The sequence below is a fragment of the Nerophis lumbriciformis genome, linkage group LG07, assembly GCF_033978685.3.
Source record: "Nerophis lumbriciformis linkage group LG07, RoL_Nlum_v2.1, whole genome shotgun sequence".
NCBI lineage: Eukaryota > Metazoa > Chordata > Actinopteri > Syngnathiformes > Syngnathidae > Nerophis > Nerophis lumbriciformis.
Window position 1 is genome coordinate 28,981,896 of NC_084554.2, and position 27,967 is coordinate 29,009,862.

General features: G+C 38.1%; 1 protein-coding gene across 1 annotated transcript in view; it reads left to right on the forward strand.

Annotated features, from left to right (window-relative positions):
* Nucleotides 1-27,967, forward strand: part of LOC133605413 (uncharacterized) — a 646,046-nt gene that overhangs the window by 236,991 nt on the left and 381,088 nt on the right. Inside the window, exons 16-17 of the mRNA XM_072913499.1 lie at nt 1,016-1,253; nt 24,558-24,642. Coding sequence (XP_072769600.1) covers nt 1,016-1,253; nt 24,558-24,642 — 323 coding nt within the window. The remainder of the gene's footprint in view (nt 1-1,015; nt 1,254-24,557; nt 24,643-27,967) is intronic.

Here is a 27,967-nt window from a genome sequence, read left to right on the forward strand (position 1 = left end):
CTCAAAATATAGATAATTTATGTCGGCAATGTTTGTCATGGTTTTTACAAAAAAAATAGCTAAATAGCTGGGTTAGGATAGTGGCCGTGCCAGCAACCTGTTCCTGGTTCCATCCCCAGCTTCTACCAACCTAGTCACGTCCGTTGTGTCCTTGAGCAAGACACTTCACCCTTGCTTCTGATGGGTCGTGGTTAGTGCCTTGCATGGCCATCAGTGTGATTGTGTTTATAAATGGGTGTGTGAAGGTGTAGAAATAGTGTCAAAGCGCTTTGAGTACCTTAAAAGTAGAAAAGCGGTATACAATTATAACCCATCAAATGAACAAAATAGGTCAAAAACAAAATATACATGTTGCAAAAACAACTAAATAAACAAAAGATAGTAGTTTTGTAGCAAAATGAAGGTTTTTAGCACACACGTCTTTTGCAAAAAATGTGCAAAATAAAAAACAGTAGTTTTGTAGTAAAAAGTTGACTTTTAGGCACTATATGTTCTGTTTGTTGCATAAATATAGCAAAATATATAGCACTTTTGTGGCAAAATTCACACTTTTTAGCACTGTATGTTAGCCATTTTTGTTATGTTATTTGCAAAAAATAGCTAAACAAACAAAATATAATAGTTTTGTAGAATCATTGACACTTTTTAACACTATTGTATGTCTGTTGCAAAAACATAGCAACATAAAAATGGTTTTGTGGCAAAGTGTAGACCTTTTAAAACCTGATGTTGGCCAGGTTTATCACATATATTGATTGATTGGGAAGTTTATTGACATCTTAAGTAATTGAATCAATCAATCAATCAATCAATCAATGTTTATTTATATAGAACCCATGTAATATAGGATTTTCATGGTGAACTGTGGCTAACTGTATCTCAGCAATGTTTGTCAAGTTTGATAGATCGTAATAAAATGGAAACAGAAGTTTACAACATCCAGTGACTTTTTTCCCCATTTCCCATTCATTGATGAGTATTAACACCAATGTTAAATGTCATTCTCGTGCGCCAGGTACACATCACTCTCCTCCGGCAGTCAGCGGAGGAGCTCCAGGAAGCCCGGCAGGAAAGAGCGGACAGGAGTAGGGAGGATGAAGCTCACAGGGAGGAAGTACAGCGAATGGAGGAGGAATCCCAAGAACGGGAGGAAAGGCTGAAGAGCACTCAGAGAGAGAAGCAGAGTCTGAGCAATCGTTTCAAGAAGCTGAGTCAAGAGCTTGAGGAGCTGCATTGCAAACATCAGAGCACAGGTAGCCATCCTGCAGTGCATCACAACTTCTATTCAGTAGTTACACTGTAGGAGTGGGAAATAGAACAGTTAATTAAAATGTACACATTAGAGCAGGGGTGTCAAACTCATTTTAGATCGGGGGCCACATGGAGAAAAATCTACTCCCAAGTGGGCCGGACTGGTAAAATCACGGCACGATAACTTAAAAATAAAGACAACTTCAGATTGTTGGCTTTGTTTAAAAATAGAACAAGCACATTCTGAAAATGTATAAATCATAATGTTGTTGTTTTTTTTTTTACACTTTACATCTTGCGGTTAATAGTGTTCTATCTTTATTAGTCGTTATCAGAATCAGAATACCTTTATTGTCATTGCATGGAAACAATGAAATTGAACAGTAATCCAGCACAGTGCTTTTAAAATAACCTACATAAAATACTCTAAGACAACAAACAATGATACAAAAAATTTAACACACTACACATTTTTAAAACATTGTACAGGCAGATCTCTATCAGAGTTAAGCAAGTTAATAAAGTGGTGAGTGTTCAGGTAAGTGCAGAGTTTAGGGAAATAACAGCTCTAGGATAGAAACTGTTTTTCAGTCTATTTGTCCTATTTGTTATTTATAATTTCTGAATAAATGATGTGCTAATGTTCATCAGTCAACTCACGTGTTAATTTTCAATCAAGATAAAAAAAATAATATCAAAATCGAATTTTCAGTATGTTATTTTTGTAGTTTGCTCATTTCCCTCGACTGGTGAACAAACGTGTTGTTTTTTTTGTTTTTTACATACCATCTTTCCTTGAATTGCCGCTGGGTATATAGTATGCGCATGCCTCGATTTACTGCAGGGTCAAACTCGTTTTGCTAAATAATTAGTGCATGCCTTCAATTACTGCCGGGTAAGTCACGTACCTACTACGTTTTTAGCGTTACCCGACAGTTCGCGGTATTGCAAATGTTCGTTCAGCGTATTTTTTGCACTGGTATACAGTACAAAACGAGTGACACGTCACCTTTCAAGGCATCATTTTCAAAATAAAGGAAGCTACCGTATTTTTCGGAGTGTAAGTCGCACCGGAGTATAAGTCGCACCTGCCGAAAATGCATAATAAAAAAGGAAAAAAACATATATAAGTCGCACTGGAGCCCGGCCAAACTCTGAAAAAAAACTGTGACTTATAGCCTGAAAAATACGGTAATTTCAATAATTTATAATCGCATAAAGGTAAAGTACCATCATTGGTATAGTAAATTTTGCGTACGGGGGTTGGGGTCAAAATCCTGGAGAAAAATACGTACGTAATTGTTGGATGACCCCTTGTAAAAATAAAGAGTGTCACGTTATAATTGCCTTTTCAGACCCAAACAAAAGGAATGATTCATTGTGCTTTAAATTTTATTGCGGCATTAAGCGATGTCATGATTATCCTTACATCACACTCAAATTTATAAGCACATGCCTTTGGTAAGCGCCGGAGTGAGAAGAGGTTTTAAATTACCGCTGGTGCGCTAATTCAAGGAAATACAGTATGTAGCATCATCTACAAAGATACAAAGAATTGCTATTGCGATATCTAGTGGACACATTTAGAACAGCGGTTTCTTTCATTCAAAAATTTCGGCTCATTTTTATACTTAGCAAACTCGGATAAAACCGTACGTTTGACACCCCTGCATTAGAAGGTGTCCAATGTGCAACACTGACTATACATTTTGGTGCAACACTATACATTTTGGTGCAGAACAGGACAAAGGCGCATACTCTGGAATGATATCATTATAGAATACTTTGTTGACGTTAGAAGGTAAAAAGCAGTCCTGCTTGCTTCCATCCTGTGTAGCTCAAATTAGCCAGCAGCGCTACAATCGTGTGATTTGGTTGCTAGCTGTCTGCACGCCATGCCACACGCACACGCACACGTACACACACGCACACACACGCACACATACGCAGGCTGCGGTGAAGGTTTTATTTAATGGCTTCTTTAGCGCATTGTAATGATGTGTGTGTGTGTGTGCATAGCGGCAGGCCTTTGTAGTATAGTGTGTCATTGCCGGGATGGCCATGTCTGGCTTTTCTCCGGGCACAGAAATGTCTCATTAAGAATTAACGTACACGTCCACGGTCACGCAAGGCAAACACCTCTCTCTCTCGTTTGCTCTCTCACACACACACACAGACACACACACACACACACACACACACACACACACACACACACACACACACACACACACACACACACACACACACACACGCATATTCTTGTATTTGTTACCTTCTTGAGACCTCCGAAAATTGCCTACCTCTTTAGGACCACCCTTTCTAGATATATAAAGATTTGTATTTACAACATTGATAACATATACATACTATGCAAATATAAAAAAGACTGTTGTGAAAAATGAGTTGGAATTTCAAAAGAAAAAGGTTATACTTTCACAAGAAAAACTTAGAATTTTGGCAGTATTATAATAGTCATAATTTTACTCAGTGCAAGTCAAAATTGTACAAGAAAAACTGAACATTTGTGCAATGTTATGATAAAAGTTGGAATTTTACTTAACAACAGTCGCAATTTTACAAGAAAAGCTTAAAATGTTGGCAATTTCATGAAAAGAGTTGTAATTTTATTCGACAAAAGTCACAAATGTATAAGAAAACTTTGACATTTTGGGAATATTTTACAAGAACAACAAAAACATTGGCAATGTTGTGATAAAACTCAGAATTTTATATGACAAATGTCACCATTTTGCATTAAAAAGTAATCATTTCACATAAATAAGCAATCATTTTACGAGAAAATATTGCAGTATTACAGAAGCAGAAAGAATATGAGAACTTGTTCCCAATTTTAAAGTTGACACAATGTGAGAAAAAGACTGCTTTTAGTTATTTAAAAATTGTTTTTTTTTAAATTGTTTTTTAATCTTCATTATTTACTTCAAGTTATTGCAATATGTAATATGTATTACATATTTATTTATTTATTTTTGATTAATTTTGGTCAAAGGAGGCGCATTTCATTTTCTTACACTTTTTATTACATATGTTGGCCAGAGGGGGAGCACTTCAAATTTTTACACACACTTGTTATTTCATATGTTGACCAGAGGGGCGCACTTTTAAAACCCATCCATCCATCCATTTTCTACCGCTTATTCCCTTTGGGGTCGCGGGGGGCGCTGGAGCCTATCTCAGCTACAATCGGGCGGAAGGCGGGGTACACCCTGGACAAGTCTCCACCTCATCGCAGGGCCAACACAGATAGACAGACAACATTCACACTCACATTCACACACTAGGGCCAATTTAGTGTTGCCAATCAACCTATCCCCAGGTGCATCACCACCGGGGGTGCAAATGAAACATTCTCTATTAGATGCAATGGTTTTCCGTATTGGGACCATGATTTATGTTCTAACTTGTTCACCGGTCCTCATATGGAAGGTACTTTTCCTTGTTGTCTCAAGAAGGATAGAAATACAAGAACCCACACACACACACTCATACACACATTTCTACCAACTCTTACCGCTTTAATTAGCACATGCACACTCGCTGTGGGAGGTACAAACACACACATCCTCACAATCACCTATTGTCCACCGAGAGATGACTCGTCTCTGTCTGTGGCGGCCGACTCGCTGGCTGAACGCCGCTCATTAACAAGACGGAGACAGAAAGACAACGCCGTGTGTCTTGGCCATTTATCTGTGATCAAAAACGCGACACAAAACCACACATTATGACGCTTTTATCCTCCGCAAAACACAATCCAGCAATACACGGCTGCATTGTAACGACTTTGGAGGGATAAAGATGCATGAAGCTGGGGGCAGTATTTACCTTGTCTGAATAGACCGGGTGAAGAGTCAGACAAAGAGATTACCGATTTTTATTAACACAAGGACCTTGTCCAGCTTCATTCTGTCATGAAAATGTTGCCTTGAGTGAGGCCATGATTTTTTTTTTTTTTTTGATTGGAGCAGATGGTTAGAAGTCAGCTTGTTAGGTGGCTGCGTCGTCAAAACAGGCACTACTGCACAATTAGTTGAGCCAATCAGCTTGAAGACGGTTTGTAAAACATAATCTATGCAAAATGTTGACCAAAACACCATTACATGTTATATAAACCATAAAGAAGTGTTTTAAATGTAGAAAAAAATATTATTATGAACATTTTAAAGAAAATGCAAAGCTCATTAAAAAAAAGCTATTGTTAGTGTAGGAGCCTAAATGCTATTTAAGTTCATTTACATTTTATGGAAAGGGCTTTATGTTTATTCAGCCAAAAGGGGACTATTTACTTTATTTGAATAATACGGAAATGTATATATTGCATGCTTAGAGCAGTGTTTTTCAACCACTGTGCCGCGGCACACTAGTGTGCCATGAGATACAGTCTGGTGTGCCTTGGGAGATTATGTAATTTCACCTAATTGGGTTAAAAACATTTTTTGCAAACCAGTAATTATAATCCGCAAATGTGCCGTTTTTGAGTGTCTGTGCTGTTGAGAGCTCGGCAGAGTAACCGTGTAATACTCTTCCATATCAGTAGGTGGCAGCAGGTAGCTAATTGCGTTGTAGATGTCGGTAACATGGTTTGTTCACAATATGCGGGAGGCACCGTGTAGGTAAAAAGGTATCTAACACTTAAACCAAAAAGAAACAAAAGGCGAGTGCCGCTAAGAAAAGGCATTGAAGCTTAGGGATGGCTATGCAAAACGAAACTAAAACTAAACTAGCTGCAAAGTAAACAAAAACAGAATGCTGGACGACAGCAAAGACTTAAGTTAAGTTAAAGTACCAATGATTGTCACACACACACTAGGTGTGGTGAAATGTGTCCTCTGCATTTGACCCATCCCTTTGTTCACAGCGTGTGGAGCAGCAGACGGCGTCCACAAAGTACATCTGTACATGACATGACAATCAACAACGTCCCCACAAAGAAGGATAGCGTCCGCGCAACTTAAATAGTCTTGATTGCAAAAACAAAGCAGGTGCGGGGAATAGTGTTGAAGGAAGACATGAAACTGCTACAGGAATATACCAACAAAACAGGAAAAGTAACCAAAATAGGAGCGCAAGACAAGAACTAAAACACAACACACAGGAAAACAGCAAAAAACTCAAAATAAGTCACGGCGTGATGTGACAGGTCGTGACAGTACACCTACTTTGAGACAAGAGCTATATTGATGCATGCTTGGTTATGGTTTGAATTCATATCCAACAATTGCGAGAACGACTTTTTATTTTCAATATCAGCTGCTGAGTTTCATTTTTTAATGTTTTCTGCTGGTTGTGTGCCTCCGGATTTTTTTCAATGAAAAAAATGTGCCTTGGCTCAGAAAAGGTTGAAAAGCACTGGCTTAGAGTAATTATAAGGCACACTTTATTTGTAATTATTACATTTGTGTGAATAATTCGATAACATACTATTTTATACAGCTTTAATACAGTGAAGGATATGTAACTGATTAATTGCATTTATGGCGGAAGGATCTGTGCGGTAATTAGGTTTGGACACAGTGTATTATGGGTTATGGCAGTCAGGTATGGTGGAATCGAGCCACACAGTTTTTTGTATTTTTTACCTTACTCTTACTTTTTCTTAATCTTTCTTACTGTAACACACCCGCTTTATTTTGCTACACATTTTTCCCCACATCGTTATTGTTTGACGTTTTGGAATGATTAAGTTCACAAGGAAACGATACACAAAACATTGTGTTTGTTGTTGCCGCAGCAAGCGGGAGCAGGAGAAAGTAGAGGAGCGTCAAGCTAAGGCTTCATTAGGAAACCACAGTTAGTATTACAATATCTTAATGTTAAACATGCTCACAAAGATTCAGTTAGCATACTTCCATGATGTGACTAAGTTAGGAAATGCACGGTATCAGCTGAAAGAGTAGAATAGAATGATAGCAGGCTACCATAGAAACGGTTAGTTTTTTTCGGACTACTTAATTGTTTCCGAACGGTGTCTGCAACACGGCAGTAAAACGGATGATCAAACAAAACAGAATTCATGGTCATGGACCCACTAGCTGCAAAAGCTTGCTCTTAATCAGCTAAACAGACTCAATAACTCCACGGTGACGTTCTGGTGAGTTCACTGAGGAATTTGTGAAACTGAAACAGTACAAAAAGAATGCCATTGTAAGTTAATATTACTAACACAGACAAACATGTTAGCAAATTAGCTAATGCTAACAACATTAGCATCATTACATCACAATTGCACACATGCATGAAAACACTTCTACAGACATCATACACATGGGAGTTTTAGGAATACTGTAACACTTACAAACGTTGCTTGGAGTTATGAATGAAGAATCTATACAAGTAGTAACTCTATGGACGGCTAGAAGACTAAACGGCAATTCTACTACTTGTTGAAAACACTACAGGTACAAACCCCGTTTCCATATGAGTTGGGAAATTGTGTTCGATGTAAATATAAACGGAATACAATGATTTGCAAATCCTTTTCAACCCATATTCAATTGAATGCACTACAAAGACAACATATTTGATGTTCAAACTCATAAACTTAATTTTTTTTTTGCAAATAATAATTAACTTAGAATTTCATGGCTGCAACACGTGCCAAAGTAGTTGGGAAAGGGCATGTTCACCACTGTGTTACATCACCTTTTCTTTTAACAACACTCAGTAAACGATTGGGAACTGAGGAAACTAATTGTTGAAGTTTTGAAATTGGAGTTCTTTCCCATTCTTGTATTATGTAGAGCTTCAGTCGTTCAACAGTCCGGGGTCCCCGCTGTCGTATTTTACGCTTCATAATGCGCCACAGGGCAGCACGGTGGAGAGGGGTTAGTGCATCTGCCTCACAATACGAAGGTCCTGAGTAGTCTTGGGTTCAATCCCGGGCTCTGGATCTTTTTGTGTGGAGTTTGCATGATCTCCCTGTGACTGCGTGGGTTCCCTCCGGGTACTCCGGCTTCCTCCCACCTCCAAAGACATGCACCTGGGGATAAGTTGATTGGAAACACTAAATTGGCCCTAGTGTGTGAATGTGAGTGTGAATGTTGTCTGTCTATCTGTGTTGGCCCTGCGATGAGGTGGCGACTTGTCCAGGGTGTACCCCGCCTTCCGCCCGATTGTAGCTGAGATAGGCTCCAGCGCCCCCCGCGACCCCAAAGGGAATAAGCGGTAGGAAATGGATGGATGGAATTTGAAATGTGGACTCGTCAGACCACAGAACACTTTTCCACTTTGCATGAGTCCATCTTAGATGATCTCGGGCCCAGAGAAGCCGGCGGCGTTTCTGGATGTTGTTGATAAATGGCTTTCGCTTCGCATAGTAGAGCTTTAACTTGCACTTACAGATGTAGCAACCAACTGTATTTAGTGACAGTGGTTTTCTGAAGTGTTCCTGAGCCCATGTGGTGATATCCTTTAGAGATTGATGTCAGTTTTTGATACAGTGCCATCTGAGGGATCGAAGGTCACGATCATTCAATGTTGGTTTCCGGCCATGCCGCTTACGTGCAGTGATTTCTCCAGATTCTCTGAACCTTTTGATGATATTATGGACCGTAGATGTTGAAATCCCTAAATTTCTTGCAATTGCACTTTGAGAAACATTGTTCTTAAACTGTTTGACTATTTGCTCATGCAGTTGTGGACAAAGGGGTGTACCTCGCCCCATCCTTTCTTGTGAAAGATTGAGCATTTTTTGGGAAGCTGTTTTTATACCCAATCATGGCACCCACCTGTTCCCAATTAGCCTGCACACCTGTGGGATGTTCCAAATAAGTGTTTGATGAGCATTCCTCAACTTTATCAGTATTTATTGCCACCTTTCCCAACTTCTTTGTCACGTGTTGCTGGCATCAAATTCTAAAGTTAATGATTATTTGCAAAAAAAAAAAAAGTTTATCAGTTTGAACATCAAATATGTTGTCTTTGTAGCATATTCAACTGAATATGGGTTAAAAATGATTTGCAAATCATTGTATTCCGTTTATATTTACATCTAACACAATTTCCCATCTCAGATGGAAACGGGGTTTGTAAATGGAAGAACACTGCAGCACCTGCAGTGAGCAAACTTGTTCATATGGCAGCGCCATAGCACAAACAGTTATACACATTCTCAGTGTATTTGCTTTTTTTTTTTTGTTGAAAACTGTTTATTATGGCCGTCAGTGAAAAATAATCTTAAATTTTCCGCACCATCTTATAAATCACAGGGTTCAAAGTGTAAGAAACAAGTAGTGGCTTATAGTCCAGAATTTACAGGGATATATAAGACAGATGGCCGCAAGTAATGAAGTCCACAATTTTTTGATTTTAAAGTACAAAATTAACCATAAATAATTAGCATAGAATGTTAGCATGCGTACATTAGCATGCTAACATTGGAACAGTTTGAAGATGGCACCCAGCTTTAATAAATACCTCTCAAAGTAAGTGAAGTGAATTATATATATATATAGTGCTTTTCTCTAGTGACTCAAAGCGTTTTACATAGTGGAACCCAATATCCCAGTTACATTTAAACCAGTGTGGGTGACACTGGGAGCAAGTGGGTAAAGTGTCTTGCCCAAGGACACAACGGCAGTGACTAGGATGGCGGAAGCGGGGATCGAACCTGGAACCCTCAAGTTGCTGGCACGGCCACTTTACCAACCGAGCTATACAGCCCCAAAATACCGTAATTCATGTCACCACATGACCACGGCTGGAAAAATACTTTACAGAAACGCACTTGTGCACTACTTCGTATTGAACCACCTCAGTAGTGTACAAAACAAGCTATATTCCGGCGCATTTTAAAATCAATAAACCCGCATCAGCAACTAAAATGTATCTCTATGTGGTACTGTCAAAACTAAAATAATTGTAAAAACATCTTAAAAAACAAAGACATTAAATATTTGAACTCACAATTTGCAGCACCCAAGAGTCCAAGAGTCCCGCTCATAGTTGGTTGATTCAATTGAAAGTGGCTGACAAACCATTTCAGGTTAGCTAACTCTTGTCTAACAAGATTTAGCTTCTCTTGAAATGTCCTTCTTGATAATGGTTTTGCAAGTATATATCTGCAACCTATTCAACATTTAGTTCTCCGTCAGCAAATCGTGGATGAAAAAAACAAGTAAATATCAGATTTCTCTGCTAGCCAAGTGTGGCTACCGTGAGGCTCGGTCGATTTGCATAACAATTCCTGCTTTCGCAACTCACAAATTGAAATGTATTTTATTTTATTTTAAATACGTTTTTAATGTTATTGAATTGATTAAGAATCGTTACAAATAAGAATCGCAATTAATTCTAAAAAAAAATTAAAAAAATGTGACACCCCTAATACAGCCGCATTGTTGATTCAGAAGGCCTCCGGCAGATTCCACACAGCCCTGGCAACATACTAGCTGAATTCTGATTGGATTACAGCTCTAACGTAACAAAAATAGGCAATGAAGAGAATACGGTGAATACTTTCGGATATTTAGGGAAAGTAAATTAGAAATTAAATTAATTTAAAAAGTATTATATTAATTAATTCATTAATTTCTGTTACAAACAATTATTTATTAATTTTATCAATTGATGATTATGATTTATGTTTGGCAAGCAGAGAAGACATTGTCCCTGATGGATCACCACTGTCAAAATCCATGTTTTATACATCACAGGAGAATTACAAAATGTAGAACTTTCTAGCACTGTTTGTAGCAAAATATAACAGTTTTGTGCTAACATGTTGAAAAAAAAAAATGCAGAATTAGCAATATTTTGAACAGAAAAAAGCAGTAGTAAAAAGTTGCAAAATTGACAAACAATAACAGTTTTGTAGAACATGTAGCATTTTAGCACTGTATGTCATCTATGTTTGTCAAATGTTTAATGTTGCAAAAATAGCAGAATTAGCAACATTTCAAAATTTTAGTACTGTATGTCGACTATGAGTGAGTTTGTAGCAAAGGAATTGTCAACTATTATGAATGTGTATTATTATGTGTATGGACATTTTGCAGTCATCCATGCATATTAAATGTATAGCAAAAATAGCAGAATTTGCAACATTTTAAAGTTTTAATCCGGTTCATCAACTATTTGTTGAGATAGTAGCAGAAAATAGCAAACTTGCCAAAATATAACAATTTTATAGCAACATATAATATTTTATCACATATTTTAGACATTCATATTTGTTACGTGTGTCGCAAAAAGTAACACAATTAGTCAAATAAATAGATAGATAGTACTTAATTGATCAAAATCAAAATCAGCAATATTTGTTGAGTATTTGGCAAAACATTGCACAATTTGCTTGTGTTAACAGTTTTCGTAGCAACATTTGCACTCAGTATGTTGACCATGTTTGTCAAGTTTTTGGCGAAAAAACAAAAGGTGGAAAATAAAGCCTTTTAGTACGGTCAGACTTGTGAAGTTTGTTGCAAAGAAAACACAATATATAAAGTTGTGGAAAAATGTATAAATTTGAGCATTGTACCGATTTACATATAACGGTTATGTAGCAAAGTGTGCAGTCGTGTTTGTTGCAAAAGAATGGCAGAATTTGCTAAATTTTGAACTTTTATCAGCATACAATGACTATATTTGTTGAATTTATAGCAAAGAAATAGCAAACATAGCAAAATACAACAGTTTTGTGGCAAGTATTTTTAGCACTGTATGTCTTTCATTTTAGTTTACTTTTGTTGCAAAAAGTAACATATTTAGCAATATCAGCCATGTTTGAGTTTTCGGCAAAAAAATGGCGCATTTGGCAAAATGTAAACTTTTTGTGGTAACCTGTAGTATTTTTAGCACTGCATGTCATCCATGTTGGCCAATTTTTGTTACGAAAATGAACATAATTATCCGAATGATATTTGTTGAGTTTTTGGCAAAACATTGCAAAATTTGTAAATTTTAACAGTTTTGTAGACAAAGTAGGGAATGGATTCATATGGCCCATTCCTGGGTGGGAGGGGGTAATCATTTTGCAATGCAGTCTGCTGAAAATGATGGAAAGTGCCACTCTGCATAGCAACTGACTCTGTGGTCAAAGTTGGAATTGCCACAAAACACATTTTAAGACAGTCAACACTCCACTGCCATCTGGCGACTAAAGTGGATAGTGCAATCCTCTAATGTGTCACGGTTCATGTGTTAGGTAAACCGTGATGAATGGGGCCATATGAATACCTTTCCTACAGTATGTTAAAGGTTTTTGGCGAAAAAATGTTTGTGGAAGATTAAAACAAATAATAATAACACAACATAGAAGGCTATGGAAAATGAATCATTTTTAGCATTGTATGTTAACCATGTTTTTCGAGTTTGTTAATTAAAAAAAGGCAAATTGTAACAGTTTTGTGGCAAAATGTTGCATCTTTAGCACTGTGAGTCTGCCATGTTTTTTACTTTTAAGATACCTTCTATAACAAAACACCACAGCAGCATATAAAAGTCACTTTATACTGCTTAACTCAGATTCATTGAGTTTTCTGGGGGAAAAAAAGGCGCATTTTGCAAACTGTTGAATTTTTGTGGTAACCAGTAGTATTTTTAGCACTGCATGTCATCCATGTTGGTCGATTTTTGTTACAAAAATGTACAGAATTAGCCAAATGATATTTGTTGAGTTTTTGGCAAAACATTGCAAAATTTGCAAATGACCCCATTCCTGGGTGGATCTCGTATGAGAGAGTAATGGGGGGGAAATGCAATCTGCTGAAAATGATGGAAAGTGGCACTCTACATAGCAACTGACGCTGTGGTCAAAGTTGGAATTGCCACAAAACACATTTTAAGACAATCAACACTCCACTGCCATCTGGCGACTAAAGTGGATAGTGCAGTCCTACAATCTGTCACGGTTCATGTGTTAGGTAAACTGTGATGAATGGGGCCATATGAATACCCTTCTTTTGTTAAAGTTTTTTGGCGAAAACATGTTTGTGGAAGATTAAAACAAATAATAATAATAACACAATATACTGTTGAAGGCTATGGAAAATTAAGCATTTTTACCATTGTCTGTTAATCATGTTTTTAAAGTTAATTGATTAAAAAAAGGCAAATTGTAGCAGTTTTGTGGCAAAATGTTGCGTCTTTAGCACCGTAAGCCTGCCATGTTTGTTACTTTTAAGATACCCTGTACAACAAAACACCACAGCAGCATATAAAGCTCACTTTATACTGCGCAGCTCAGATTCATTGACAGTGCAAACGTAGTAAAATAGTCTATTGCTTCTTGTCCAAAGAACGTTTTGCACGGCGGCTGGCTGTAATGCGAAATAAACTGCGTGCTGTTTGAAATCAAATGCAATAACGGCATAAACAAAACCAAAAAAAAAAGCATTATCCATATTTTTACGTCCACTAAAAGAGAAATGTGTGCTATATTACCCACCTTCTGTAAAGATGATGCAATCATTATGTTGACAGTATACGTGTGTGTGTCTTTTCTAATCCCGATCCCTGGACGCACATGTGCACAGGCCTCTCTCCTCCAATTCACCTCTATTACTAGCTATAATCCCATTTCACACTCTATCGATCCCCAAAACCGTTGTTCACCGGAACCGGCAGCAAACACTGGAATTTCTCCCCATCATTTCACCGCCATTGTTCTTTATTACACAAAAAGGCCAACACCCCCCCTTCACCCTCCCTTCTTCGTAGCTTGACTGAAATATGAATTATAAATGTATAGCTAATAAAATGGGAGAAAGAGGTGGTGGAGCCTGAGAGAGACGGGGAAAAGAGCGAGATGGAGAGGAGTGGTTGGTAGAAACATCAGAGAAAATGACTCCTTTACAAGAGTCTATTGATCAGTTTCTATCAAAGGGGGATGTCAGACATGAGATTACCTGGCAGTTTGAGCATTAGGTGCCGTGTGTTATAGCCCCGGGCCCTTGTACCGCTGCCAGAGGATTGTAAATAAAGCGGAGAGGAGAGCGTTTGTTGGGGCAGATGCCTGTGTGAGTTTGACATCCTATATGTGTGTGTTAGTTTGTCTATTTGTGCTGCGCACACCTATTGGCTTATACCCCAAAGCAGTGTTGCAAGCCCATGCAACTTCTGAGCCGAAGAGTCTGGGGAGGCTCTGGCCCGCCACGCGGGAGCGGCTCAGCCCGCTACGAATCCCGCAACAAAGCCAAAGGAAGCTCCCATGAAGCCTTTTGAATCTTGCATGAAGGCCCCGACCCGGTCCGACCGCTCGCTCGCTCGGGGTCAGTGGGGTTTTCATCCCCGTCACGCGAAAGGTCAGCGCTGATCTGACCGCAGATGTGCGACACGGGCTTTGGCGCTCATGCGGCCACGCGTGGATGTGGACTAATGTCATACTCAAAAAGTGTGAAAGGGTCAAGAAAACGAGAAGATCTTAGATTGTGGTTTCATCCCATAACACAGAGACACTAAAAGCAGCTCGTAAAAAGAGCTTAAATCTTACATTATGGACTCCTGTTCAAGATTCTTCCGTGTTGCACAATTTATGTGCATCCTTGTGAGAACATGCTTACACAGTAGAGCGGTACTTCGGTTTCCATTAGTAATCTGTTCTAAATGGTCCATTAAAGATGTACAAAAACCAAAGAAATGTTGAAATAATGAACCCAAAAATATGACAACTAAGCGCATTTTATAGAGAATACTTGTAGTTTTACATGTAGAAAACAAAAAAATATATATATGACAATGTGAAGACCAATGTTCCCTCTAATTGTTCATGTGTCTGAGCAAACACAAAAAGTCCCTGAGCATTCAGTGGAGCACATGTGAGCAACATCACATGTGGCAATACCAGCAGCACACCTGTCTCAAACCAATCTTTTATAATAACACTCAAATGAGAGGAGTCATTTTCATGAGATTATTTTCTAATATTAGTGATTTGGCCCACTTGTAATGAAAATAAAATACATCTTGTTTTTCATAAGCTATGGATTAGTATTGTACAATATGTCTGGGTGGGGGTCCTGCTTTGGAAATCATTTGTACCCCTTTCAGAGATCACATTTAGTTGCCCTTAAACATCCTCATGTTGCACAATGAAATGTAAGCATAAGATGAAGTGTGCATTCCTGTAACTTTCTCTAGTAACAGCATTCCATGATTAATATCAATAAATTAACATTAATAATAAATGACAGTAGAATAAGCACATGTATAACTGAGGAGTCATAGTGTAACTTTGTGTGGTGTTTGAGTTGTCCGACTTTTTGTGTGGCCATAAACGCACCAGTGGCTTAGTGCTATGCGTGTTGGTGACAGATGACAAGTTGCTTTTGGCCTGGTTTGTACGGCAAAAAAATGACTAGTTTTTCAAGATAGAAGTTTTTTACTCATGTTTTTGGTGTGGTTATGGCCGAATATAAACAGTTTTGCTCAATAAAGTGATCGATATAATTCCTGTCCTCGAAGCATCGCGATAGACGTTACAATAATTGAACGGTGTTCAATTGAACGGTGTTGACGAACACCGTTAGGGCCGCTTATTGTCACTGTCACTCAGAGTTGCATTTCAAAATTATACAGAATAAATTATGTGTTTATTTTGTTTAGAATTCCGATGGGATTTGATTTGGTGCGCGGCATATATTTGCTGTGCGCTGAGGACGCTTGAGCAGTGCGCAATTGCGCAGGCGCGCAACTTAAAGGGAACGTTGGTGAAGACTTGTCAGTGAAAATGGTGATGAGCAGAAAGGGAGTTCATACTTCCCTGAATTAAATAGTGTTTCTCACCTTCTTTATCAAAAGTATTTTCTTTAGATCCATGGTGACAACGCTCTTAAAGGGGAACTGCACTTTTTTTTGGAATTTTGATCGTTCCCAATCATTGTGAAAGACAAGAACACACGTGCCTTTTTAAAAAAATGTTTTGATGATTTTAAAGATGATAAAAAAAACTGGAACGATGCAGCTAATGGGAGTCGGCGTTGTAGCCTTTGTTGAGAATGCATATATTTTTAAGAGTTCTTTCAACAGCCAAGGCAATAAAAAATATCTAAACAGCTGACATTTATCAATGAAAATATGAAAAAGCTGCTGATGATGTATGATGAATGCATACATTTTTAAGAGTTCTTTCTTTACTACTCAGTGGCGTAGTGGTTAGAGTGTCTGCCCTGAGATCGGTAGGTTGTGAGTTCAAACCCCGGCCGAGTCATACCAAAGACTATTAAAAAAATGGGACCCATTACCTCCCTGCTTGGCACTCAGCATCAAGGGTTGGAATTGGGGGTTAAATCACCAAAAATTATTCACGGGCGTGGCCACCGCTGCTGCCCACTGCTCCCCTCGTCTCCCAGGGGGTGACCAAGGGTGTTGGGTCAAATGCAGAGAATAATTTTGCAACAACTAGTGTGGGTGTGACAATCATTGGTACTTCAACTTTAACTACTTTAACTTTATTCATAGTCATGTTTAAAGAAAGAACTCTTAAAAATATATGCATTCTCCACACCTTCAAAGATCTCTAAAACAACTTCAAAACTCTCCAACGTTTTATATACCGTATATTTCAGACTGTAAGTCGCTCCGGAGTATAAGTCGCACCGGCCGAAAATGCACAATAAAGAAGGAAAAAAAACATATATAAGTCGCACTGGAGTATAAGTTGCATTTTTTGGGGACATTTATTTTATAAAATCCAACACCGAGAATAGACATTTGAAAGGCAATTTAGAATAAATAAAGAATAGTGAACAACAGGCTGAAAAAGTGTAAGTTATATGACGCATAAATAACCAACTGAGAACATGCCTGGTATGTTAACGTAACATATTATGGTAAGAGTCATTCAAATAACTATAACATATAGAACATGCTATACGTTTACCAAACAATCTGTCATTCACGATCGCTAAATCCGATGAAATCTTCCTCCCCGGTGTCACCTCTGGTATGTCCTTTCTTTCTGCTGCTCGATTGCCGTTCTCTGCTGCATATTTCACTACGTCCAGCTTGTAATCTGCAGTATATGATTTCCTTTTCGGTGTCATTTTAGTTCAGCCCTTCTCAGTTTTTATAAGTTACCGCCAATGTTGATGTGATCCATTTTAATAGCTGCGGCAGTAGCATGTAACATACAGCAGTTAGCATCCTATGACCCACAATGCACTTCTGCCATGACCCTCCCCTGCCGAATTCTTATTGTGTACGTGTGAGTGACGATTGCTGCCAGTCGCTTTGTCGCTCACGCGAATGAGATGAATAATATTATTTGATATTTTACGGTAATGTGTTAATAATTTCACACATAAGTCGCTCCTGAGTATAAGTTGCACCCCCGGCCAAACTATGAAAAAAACTACGACTTATAGTCCGAAAAATACGGTACACACTGCAAATATATATAAAATATAGTAACAGACGCATCCATAACGTAATATGTTCAATATTTACCGTATTTTAATAACTTTAATCATTTCTGGGACTTACTTATTTCCCGCGTTGATTTGCGTTTTCATAGCAGTACACCTCCGACTTCCGGCGACAAATGTGTGTTCCTACTTCCGAATACAGACCGCTTGTGTGTGTTGTAATCATGACAGACTTGGTAATAGACAAGGAAGACGACTATTTTTGGACAAATGAGGATTTACAACCTTGTGTTTTTGAAGCTGAATGAACGGATGATAAACAACTGCCTCTAGAAGCCAGCACGAAGAAGAGGGTGAAACGTTGGAGCAGACGGAAGCCGATGGTGTGAGGTGAAAGCCACACCGAGCTGCAAATGTGGAATTTGGAGACAAAATATTTTGACATAAATGGATTTCGTACCCAAAATCCACAGCCAGCTTGACCAGACAAAAAATTGTCCTTTAATATTGATCATGATCCACACAGCACATCATGCATGTTATTACAACTACAGTACATATGCTGTCTAGCTAGCTGTTATATTACAGATACTGTAATGTGATTGTTCATGTTTTTCAGTCAGTACAGATTGTTGTCCTATTGCAGTGTTGTGCATTACAAACTCAAAACACGTTTCGTGTTGTCGTAGAAGCTAGCTTATCTCTTGCCGTAGTTAGCTTGTATGGCTAATACCGTAGCACGCCGATGTGTTACTACGATAGAAAAAGAGTTCCTTTGTGTTCGCTCTTACAAGAACAACGTCGCTACAGTTTGGTTATTATACAGGTTACAGAACGAAAATTAAGTATTTTTAAAGTGATTTAGAGTTAGAATTGATTGCTCCCATTAGCTGCATCGCTAGCTATCTATAACAAACCGACTTGTATATGTTAGAATGCAAAAAAAACAACAACAAACTTTTGTGTTCTTGTCTCTTATAATGATTGTGAACAATAGGCAAAATTCCCAAAAAAGTGCAGTTCCCCTTTAAAGGAGGACCTATTATGCAAAACCAACCTTTTTTACCTATTAGTACCTGTTTTGGTGTATTTGGAATCTGCATAAATCATAAGAAAATTTGACATCAAACTATGAAGTCTTGGCAGAGATAATTTGAAAAGAAATCTTGCTTTTCTTCATACTTCCTCCAAACGAGCCGTTTGGAATCTGCCCAATGTTTGACAATTTTCCCAGTTGTGATGTCAGCCTTTCACCTGAAGAGCTTTGTGCGAGTCCGCCATTGTAGTCTGAGGCTGTAGTCAATAAGTTCCTTCTTTTTCTCTATCCTCTTGTTGTGGGGCGGACTGTCTCGTACATGCACATGCATCCTCTGCTGTTGCCATTTCTAATACAAAGTAGTGTATATTTCTAACTTATATCAGTCAGTAGACTCCATTTGGAATCGCTAAAAACTACAACAAGGCTGACGGAGAGAAGACACTGTCGAAGTGGAGGCACGTGAATAAGATGGCGCATCCTGAAGAGACGGTCAGAAAGCTGCTTAAAGATTGTCTGTAAAACATAATCTATGCAACATTTTGACCAAAGAACCACCATTACTTGTTATGTAGACCACAAGGAAATATTTTAAATGTAGAAAAATAATCATATTACCCCTTAAGTCAAAATGCATGTACCCCCTCAGCCCACCCAAAAAAAAAAGACAGCACAATTTTAACATGTAACATGCCTTTTAAAAAGAAAACCACAGTTCCAGATAAAAACAATGCATAAAACAATACAACAGAATGTACGAGTAGCAACTACAGTAGTTTTATGAAGTAATGTAATAATTATGTACAATATTTACCTTCGAGAGTGGACTTCTGCAGTGTCTCCTACCTGCTGCTTCTCAGTCAAATACACCATCAGCAGCTTTTTCATATTGTCATTGATACATTTCAGCTGTTTAGATATTTTTTGTATTGCCTTGGGTGTTGTTAGAATCATTCTGCAACATACAGTTAATGTCTAAAATCTATCTAAAAATTAAAATCTATTTCTCCTGAAATTCAACCAGTTTTAAATTGCACAAAAATTCCTTGTCACGTTCAGCCTCAGGAAATCTCGCTCATTTCAGCTTCATCGTGGCTTAAGTGAAAATGCGTTAATTCCTCATGAAGATTAAATGTGAGCTTTTATCATAGAATTTGGGAATTCAACCATCTTTTTCAAGTAAAATTTTCCCCTAAAAGACAAGCTGTTGTCATGGCAGATGTCACTTTAGACCGCAGCAAATCTTGTGAGACTTCAATCAAAAAAGTATTTTTCTTGGGATTTTTTTTTCCCTGCAAAAAATGATGACCAGAAAAAAAAAACTTGACCTAGCTGTACTCAATAGAATCTCTGTCCTGGTTGCTCAGTACAAAATGGCCACGTCTACAATGATAATATTAAGAGAAAGTGAAATGGAGACTAAAACATTTGCTGCGTTAATTTTGTATTTTAAGCAGCTTTCATCAAAGTTAGGATTGGGAATACTTATTAGTTAGGGTTTTATTACATCTTTCCACTTTCTCGACCTCTTTTATCTTCATTTTTGAAGTTTATTTTTAATGTGTGGGCATGGGTATGCACAACAGGGTTATGTATTCTTCTAACAGAAAAATGGACCACAAACAAATGTCCACTGCAAAGGACAATGGCTCTGAGGAGGGTATGTTGAAGTATAAATAATGATTTTGTGACGGGTCAGTCTGTACAGCTCAATCGTGGTACGCGTAGCTAAGCCAACTCATGAGGTCATCTCAGCTGTATTGATCATTACCTTAAATATAAACTTCCACACTGTAAATTTTTTTTTAAAATGCCTGTTTTTGCAGCAAATGTGTTCGTTTGTTTGTTTTTCAACATAAAATCTGATTGTTGTTTTACAGTGCATTACAGTACTTGAAAAAACGATACCACTGTTATTTCTACTGTGCGATTCTGGTGACTGGTCTGCCAGTTTTTCACTATTAAAGTCCACTGTTGTTGTTTTTACAGTCAATTGAAAAATGGAACCGCTTTTATTCTGATGGTAAAATTCTGGCAACTGAGCTGACAGTTAGTTTTTTATCATAAAAACATCTACATATTTTTTACAGTGCACCTTGATCTGAAATAATCAATCCCCACGGTATATTAAAAGGTGTATTTGTGCATTTTAGTACTGTATATCAAATACATATTGCATTTGCTGCAGCAGTTTCTTGAGGATTTCAGTTAAGATACTTTGAATGCTTTTAAAACATGAATTATTCCTATATTGTTGGACTGCGACAATTATTTGATTCATTCGATTAGAAGAAAACTAAGTATAACTTATTAAAAATGGATAAAATCGGCACCGCATAGAGTGCTGGGACTTTAAATACGCGGACATAGTTTCTGCATGGCCACTGCAATAAAGCGCACAAGAGAGCGGCAAACAGTGGAGAGGTTGTATTTAAAATTTGCATTGATGCACACATTAAAGGTGCAACTTGGCAAGCAAAACACATTTTTATTTAATCGTATTTGAGTTTGTAATGCCCATGAATTGTGTTTATCTGATTACTTGATTCCTAAAAAAAAAAAAAAAAAAAATCGATAGTTGCAGCCTTATAAGTTATGGCAATTAAAAAATATATATTTGAACTGAAATACGCATTGGGGCTATAACTTGTGCATTATCCGATTACTCGAGTAACCGTAAAAAACTAATTAATATTTGATTACTAAAATAATCAATAGCTTCAGCTATATGAAGGTTATGGCAAACAAAACAAATGTTTATTTCAATTATTTTTCCTAAAATACGCCTTGAGCTTATAAATTGTGTTTGTCTGATTACTCAATCGGACAGACTCTTCGATCAATTACTTAAAAAAACAAACAAACAAACAAAAAACATTAGTTGCAGCCTTATTAGGGTTATGGCAATTTAAAAAAAACAATTCAACTATCCATCCATCCATCTTCTTCCGCTTATCCGAAGTTGGGTTGCGGGGGCAGCAGCCTAAGCAGAGAAGCCCAGACTTCCCTCTCCCCAGCTACTTCGTCTAGCTCTTCTTGGGGTATCCCAACGCGTTCTCAGGCCAGCTGCGAGACATAGTCTCTCCACCGTGTCCTGGGTCTTCCCCGTGGTCTCTTACCAGTCAGAATCAGAATCAGCTTTATTGTCATTACGCAAGGTAACGAGATTGAGGCCTGCCCTAAACACCTCTCCAGCGAGGCGTTGGGGGGCATTCTGACCAGATGCCTGAACCACCTCCTCTTGATGTGGAGGAGCGTCGGCTTTACTTTGAGCTCCTCCCGAATGACAGACCTTCTTACCCTATCTCTAAAGGAGAGACCCGCCACCTGAGGTAGGAAACTCATTTTGGCCGCTTATACTCGTGATATTGTCCTTTCGGTCATAACCCAAAGCTCAAGTCCACAAAGCACATGTAGACTGGTTGGGCAAACACCCTGAAGGATCTTGCCAAGAGTATAGAGCTGGTCCACAGTTCCACGACCAGGACGTAAACCAAAATGCTTCTCCTGAATCCAAGGTTCGACTATCTGATGTGGCCTCATCTCCAGTACACCTGAATAGACCTTACTGGGAAGGCTGAGGAGTGTGATCCCACGATAGTTGGAACACACCCTTCGGTTCCACTTTTTAAATAGAGGAACCACGACCCCGGTCTGCCAATCCAAAGGCACCGACCCCGATGTTCACGCAATGCTGCAGAGTCTTGTCAACCACGACAGCCCCCCAGCATCCAGAGCCTTAAAGAACTCTGGGCAAATCTCATCCCCCCAGCTTGGCAACCTCAACCCCAGAAATAGGAGAGTCCACCACAGAGTCCGCAGGCACTGCTTCCTCAAAGGAAGACGTGTAGGCGGGATTGAGGAGGTCTTCGGAGTATTCCTTCCACCGATCCACAACATCCCCAGTCGACGTCAGCAGCCCACTCCCCACCATACACGGTGTTGACAGTGCACTGCTTCCCCCTCCTGAGGCGGCGGATGGTGGTCCAGAATCGCATCGAAGCCGCCGGGAAGTCATTCTCCATGGATTCTCTGAACTACTCCCATGTCCGAGTTTTTGCAAACCGCTTGGCCTTTCCGTACCTGTCCGCTGCCTCCACAATCCCATGAGCCTAAAGGACCCGACGGGACTCCTCCTTCAGCTTGACGGCCTCCCTTACCGCTGATGTCTATTTCAACTATGTTCCCTGGAATTCACATAGAGCCTATAAGGTGATTATTTAGAATAACTAATTGGTAGATACCAGATCACTAAAATTATAGATAGCTGCAGCATTATGAAAGTTATGGCAAGTAAAACAAATATTTATTTCAACATTTTCCCTCAAATATGCATTTAGTCTGTGAATTATGTCCATCCGATAACTCGATTAATCGGACAAACTAATCGATCGATAGCTGCAGCCTTATTAAGGTCGTGGCAATTTAAAAAAATATACATATTTTGGCTCTTTTCTTTCAAATTTGCCACAAGGCTAGAAAGTATGTGTTATCCCGTCACTCGATAGATTGCTTCATTAATGAAATATTTGATAGCTGCAGCCCTATTTTATTGTATGACATGCAGGTTTTTTTATTTGTTAAAAATGTGCTTTGGGTAGGGATGTCCGATAATGGCTTTTTGCCGATACCCGATATTCCGATATTGCCCAACTCTTTAATTACCGATACCAATATCAACCGATACCGATATCAACCGATATATGCAGTCGTGGAATTAACACATTATTATGCCTAATTTGGACAACCAGGTATGGTGAAGATAAGGTACTTTTAAAAAATAAAAATAAAATAAATACATTAAAGCATTTTCTTGAATAAAAAACAAAGTAAAACAATATAAAAACAGTTACATAGAAACTAGTAATTAATGAAAATGAGTAAAATTAACATTTAAAGGTTAGTACTATTAGTGGACCAGCAGCACACACAATCATGTGTGCTTACGGACTGTATCCCTTGCAGACTGTATTGATATATATTGATATATAATGTAGGAACCAGAATATTAATAACAGAAAGAAACAAACCTTTTGTGTGAATGAGTGTAAATGGAGGAGGGAGGTTTTTTGGGTTGGTGCACTAATTATAAGTGTATCTTGTGTTTTTTATGTTGATTTAATTAAAAAAAAAAAAAAAAAAAAAAAAAAAAACAATGCCGAGAACAAAAAAAACGATACCGATAATTTCCGATATTACATTTTAACGCATTTATCGGCCGATAATATCGGACATCCCTCGCTTTGGGTTTATCTGATGGCGCCCAGCCGGGCCTTAAAGCATCACAGCCTCCTTTCCGCGCACTCTAATACACCTTCATGTTCACAAAGTCAAGGTCCGTCCTGTAAATATTCGGCCTCACTCTTGCACACACACACACACAAATACACGCACACACCCCAGCATATAAAGCGCTCATACACCCCTCCTCAATATTCACCAGCCTTGGCCACTGACGGCTGACAGTTTATGTTGTGTTCAATGAATACTGAATTTGGTGAAAAGGTTTTAAAGAGCTATGAGGGAACATTGACTTACAAAACAGCAGCACACATGACAACAACAACAACAACAACAAAAAGAAATGAGGGAAATCCTGAAACTGAAAAGCAAACGAAGGAGGCTGACCGGTAGTTTATTATGCAGCCGCTCAGTGTACTGCACCACTCAGTGCGGGACAATGGGGGTTGTATTGCATGTGGACTGAGGATGGAGCCCGAAAAGGAACATGATTGAAGGGTCTGCAAGTCAGGAGCTGCTTAGGGTAGAGAGTGCCATCTATTGTCAAATCAGGGTAGTGCTTCTTTTGTCTCAGAGGATGCAGCTTATTTGTCATCCTGAGCGTTAACTACAAATGCACATTTTCCCTCATAATGTAGAAATATTTTTGATGTATTTCAATCAAAGTTGTGTTTTTAAATGCCTCTTTTGTTCCTGTGCCTCTTTAGTGGAGGAGCTGGCAGCCCGCTCAGAGGAGGCAAAGTGCATGACGGCGTGTCTGAGTGAGGGGAAGCAAGCACAGGACAAACTAAGGTAAGAGGAAGCCTCTCTTTATGTTAAACATGTCTTTTAGAGGGAGAAATCGAACCTGTGACATTTGAATGTGACTAAGATGTGATGTGCCGGCGAGGCAGTTCAAAGTTCAAGAGAGCTGCAGATGCGATGAGCTCAGCAAAAGCTGTGTGTGTGTGTGTGTGTGTGTGTGTGTGTGTGTGTGTGTGTGTGTGTGTGTGTGTGTGTGTGTGTGTGTGTGTGTGTGTGTGTGTGTGTCGCTGTGGTTGTGGCTTTGGCTCCAACGTGACCTCACAGCAGTGCAAGTGGAGCTTGTGGAATATTTTTATTTTTTTATTTTTTTTAAGTCAACCGACAATTTGAAAGTCGGCATGGAACCTTTCTAGGTTTCGTTGTAAATGATTACACTTTATTACGCTCCACCAAACAATCGCTGCGTCTGCATATTACATCCATTTGCAGAACGGTGCTGTTTACAGTTAACTGTATTATCTAATGACTGCAAAGACATGAAAGTTTCTTTTTTTTTTTTTTAAATAACAACACCATGCTAATGGCTTCCATCTGTGCTGTGGGAAATCCCCTCCTTTCTCCACGGGATGCCTCCATCTCCTTCTTTTTCTTCGCGCTTCGACTCTCTTCTTCCTGTCCTGTGTTTTCTCTGCGGACCAATCTATCAGCTACATGCGTTCCTTTTTGTTTTGGCTCCTTTTGCTGCTTTACTGCAGGATTACGCTGTTAGTCGCTCACTTTAGACGCACGATAAGACTCATTTGGATGAACTATTATCAAATGGATGTTTTGTTTAACATGCACTGAATTAGTGATGATTCTCTTTAAAACAAGGACTTACATTATGGAAATAAAGTGTGTATTCATAATTTTTAGGTACAGTTTTAGCTTACTTTATTTGGAACGTGCACACAGTTAGTAGTAATAGTAATCGTTTATTTTGTACATGTTAAAAACAAACAAATGTTGAAAAGAAAATTAATCATAATAACAATCAGGCCCTCCAGGTTGTTGCGACATCACAATCGTGCAAATTCAACCAATTTCCTTGCACATTTTGGCCAATCTGCGACATTTTCTCCAAATAGTTTTTCCCAGCAAACGCAACACAACTGTAATAATCCATGGTCGTCCACTTGGGGCCCCACATTTAAAAATCTAAGGAAGCTGGGGCCATTTTGATTGATTTCATTGTTTTTCCTGTCACGCTCGCCAACAGGAAATCCAAAATGGCATTACTGACACAGGGAAAAAAGCTGAAGGGCAAAAATGTGTACATGAACAAGCACCTCACTAAACGCAATGCTGAAATCGCCAAGAAAACACGTGACTTGAGGAAACAAGGGACAATACAGGGAACTTGGAGCGCCAACTGCAAAAGCAAGAGTCCTAGTTGTCAATGACATCAAGGATCTGGACGAATATTAGAACTCCTAGCAACTACAACAACAACAACAATGATAATGGAGTCTGATGGAAAACAAACATTGACATTAGGGATGTCCGATAATGGCTTTTTGCCGATATCCGATACTCCAATATTGTCCAACTTTTTAATTACCGATACCGATATCAACCGATACCGATATCAACCGATACCCATATCAACCGATATATACAGTCGTGGAATTAACACATTATTATGCCTAATTTGGACAACCGGGTATGGTGAAGATAAGGTACTTAAAATAAAATAAGATAAATAAATTAAAAAAATTTTCTTGAATAAAAAAGAAAGTAAAACAATATAAAAACAGTTACATAGAAACTAGTAATTAATGAAAATGAGTAGACTTAACTGTTAAAGGTTAGTACTATTAGTGGACCAGCAGCACGCACAATCATGTGTGCTTACGAACTGTATCCCTTGCAGACTGTATTGATATATATTGATATATAATGTAGAAACCAGAATATTAATAACAGAAAGAAACAACCCTTTTGTGTGAATGAGTGTAAATGGGGGAGGAAGGTTTTTTGGGTTGTTGCACTAATTGTAAGTGTATCTTGTGTTTTTTATGTTGATTTAATTAAAAAAAAAAAGAAAAGACAGATACCGATAATTAAAAAAAACGATACCTATAAATTAAATTTTAACGCATCTCTAATTGACATTCAACTACAAAATTGCATAACAAACCCTAACAAACAAAAGCCCATAAATGACTTTATTGACACAATGTATAGTCTGATTTTATATCCTAAAATCACAAGGCCAAGCAGAATCTGAAAATAGCAAAAGTCGTACCGATTTATAAGACTGGAGACAAACACCAGTTTACAAACTACAGACATGTTTCTCTACTTCCACAATTTTGAAAAGCTATTGAAAAACTGTTTAACAACAGATTAGACAAATTCAGAAATAAAAACAAAACACTCACAGACAACCAATACGGATACAGAGCCAACATTTCAACATCAATGGCATTAATCGAAATAACGGAAGAAATCACAAATGCAATAGATAGCAAAAAATGTGCTGCTGCAGTGTTTATGGATTTAACAAAAACATTCGACAGAATTAATCACAGCATCTTAATAAACCCATTAGAAAGGTATGGAATCAGAGGGTTGGTCTTGAACTGGGTTAGAAGCTACTTAACCAACAGGAAGTAATACGTGAAGATAGGCGAACACACTTCTACAGAGCTGAACATATTTGGTGGCATACCTAAAGGATCAATACTGGGACAAAAAGTGTTCAATCTTCATACAAACAACATTTGTAAAGTTACAAGGGACTTAAAGTTAGTATTATTTGAAGATGACACGACTGCATTTTTTTCAGGAAAGAACAAATACAAGTTAATACAAATAATAACATAAGAAATGAACAAATTAAAAAGATGGTTTGACACAAACAGACTATCTTTGAATCTCAGTAAAATTAAAATAATGCTATTTGGTAACAGGAGAAAGTCAAACACAAATCCAAATAGACGGAGTAGATATTGAAAGTGTAAAAGAAAACACATTTTAGGGTGTAATAATAGATGATAAAATGAACTGGAAATCTCATGTAAAAAAATATACAACGTAAAGTAGCAAAAAACACGTCAATAATGAATAAAGTTAAATATGCATTAGACCAAAAATCACTTCATATTATCTACTGCTCACTAGTGTTACCATATCTGAGTTATTGTGTAGCAATATGGGGAAAAATGTGTGCTTCATTCACTAACAGTGTTACAAAAAAGATCAATTAGAATAATACATAATGTTGGATACATACAAACATACAAACCCTTTATTTTTCGAATCAAACATATTGAAATTCAACGATTTGGTGCATTTGCAAACAGCTAAAATGATGTACAAAGCAAACTAT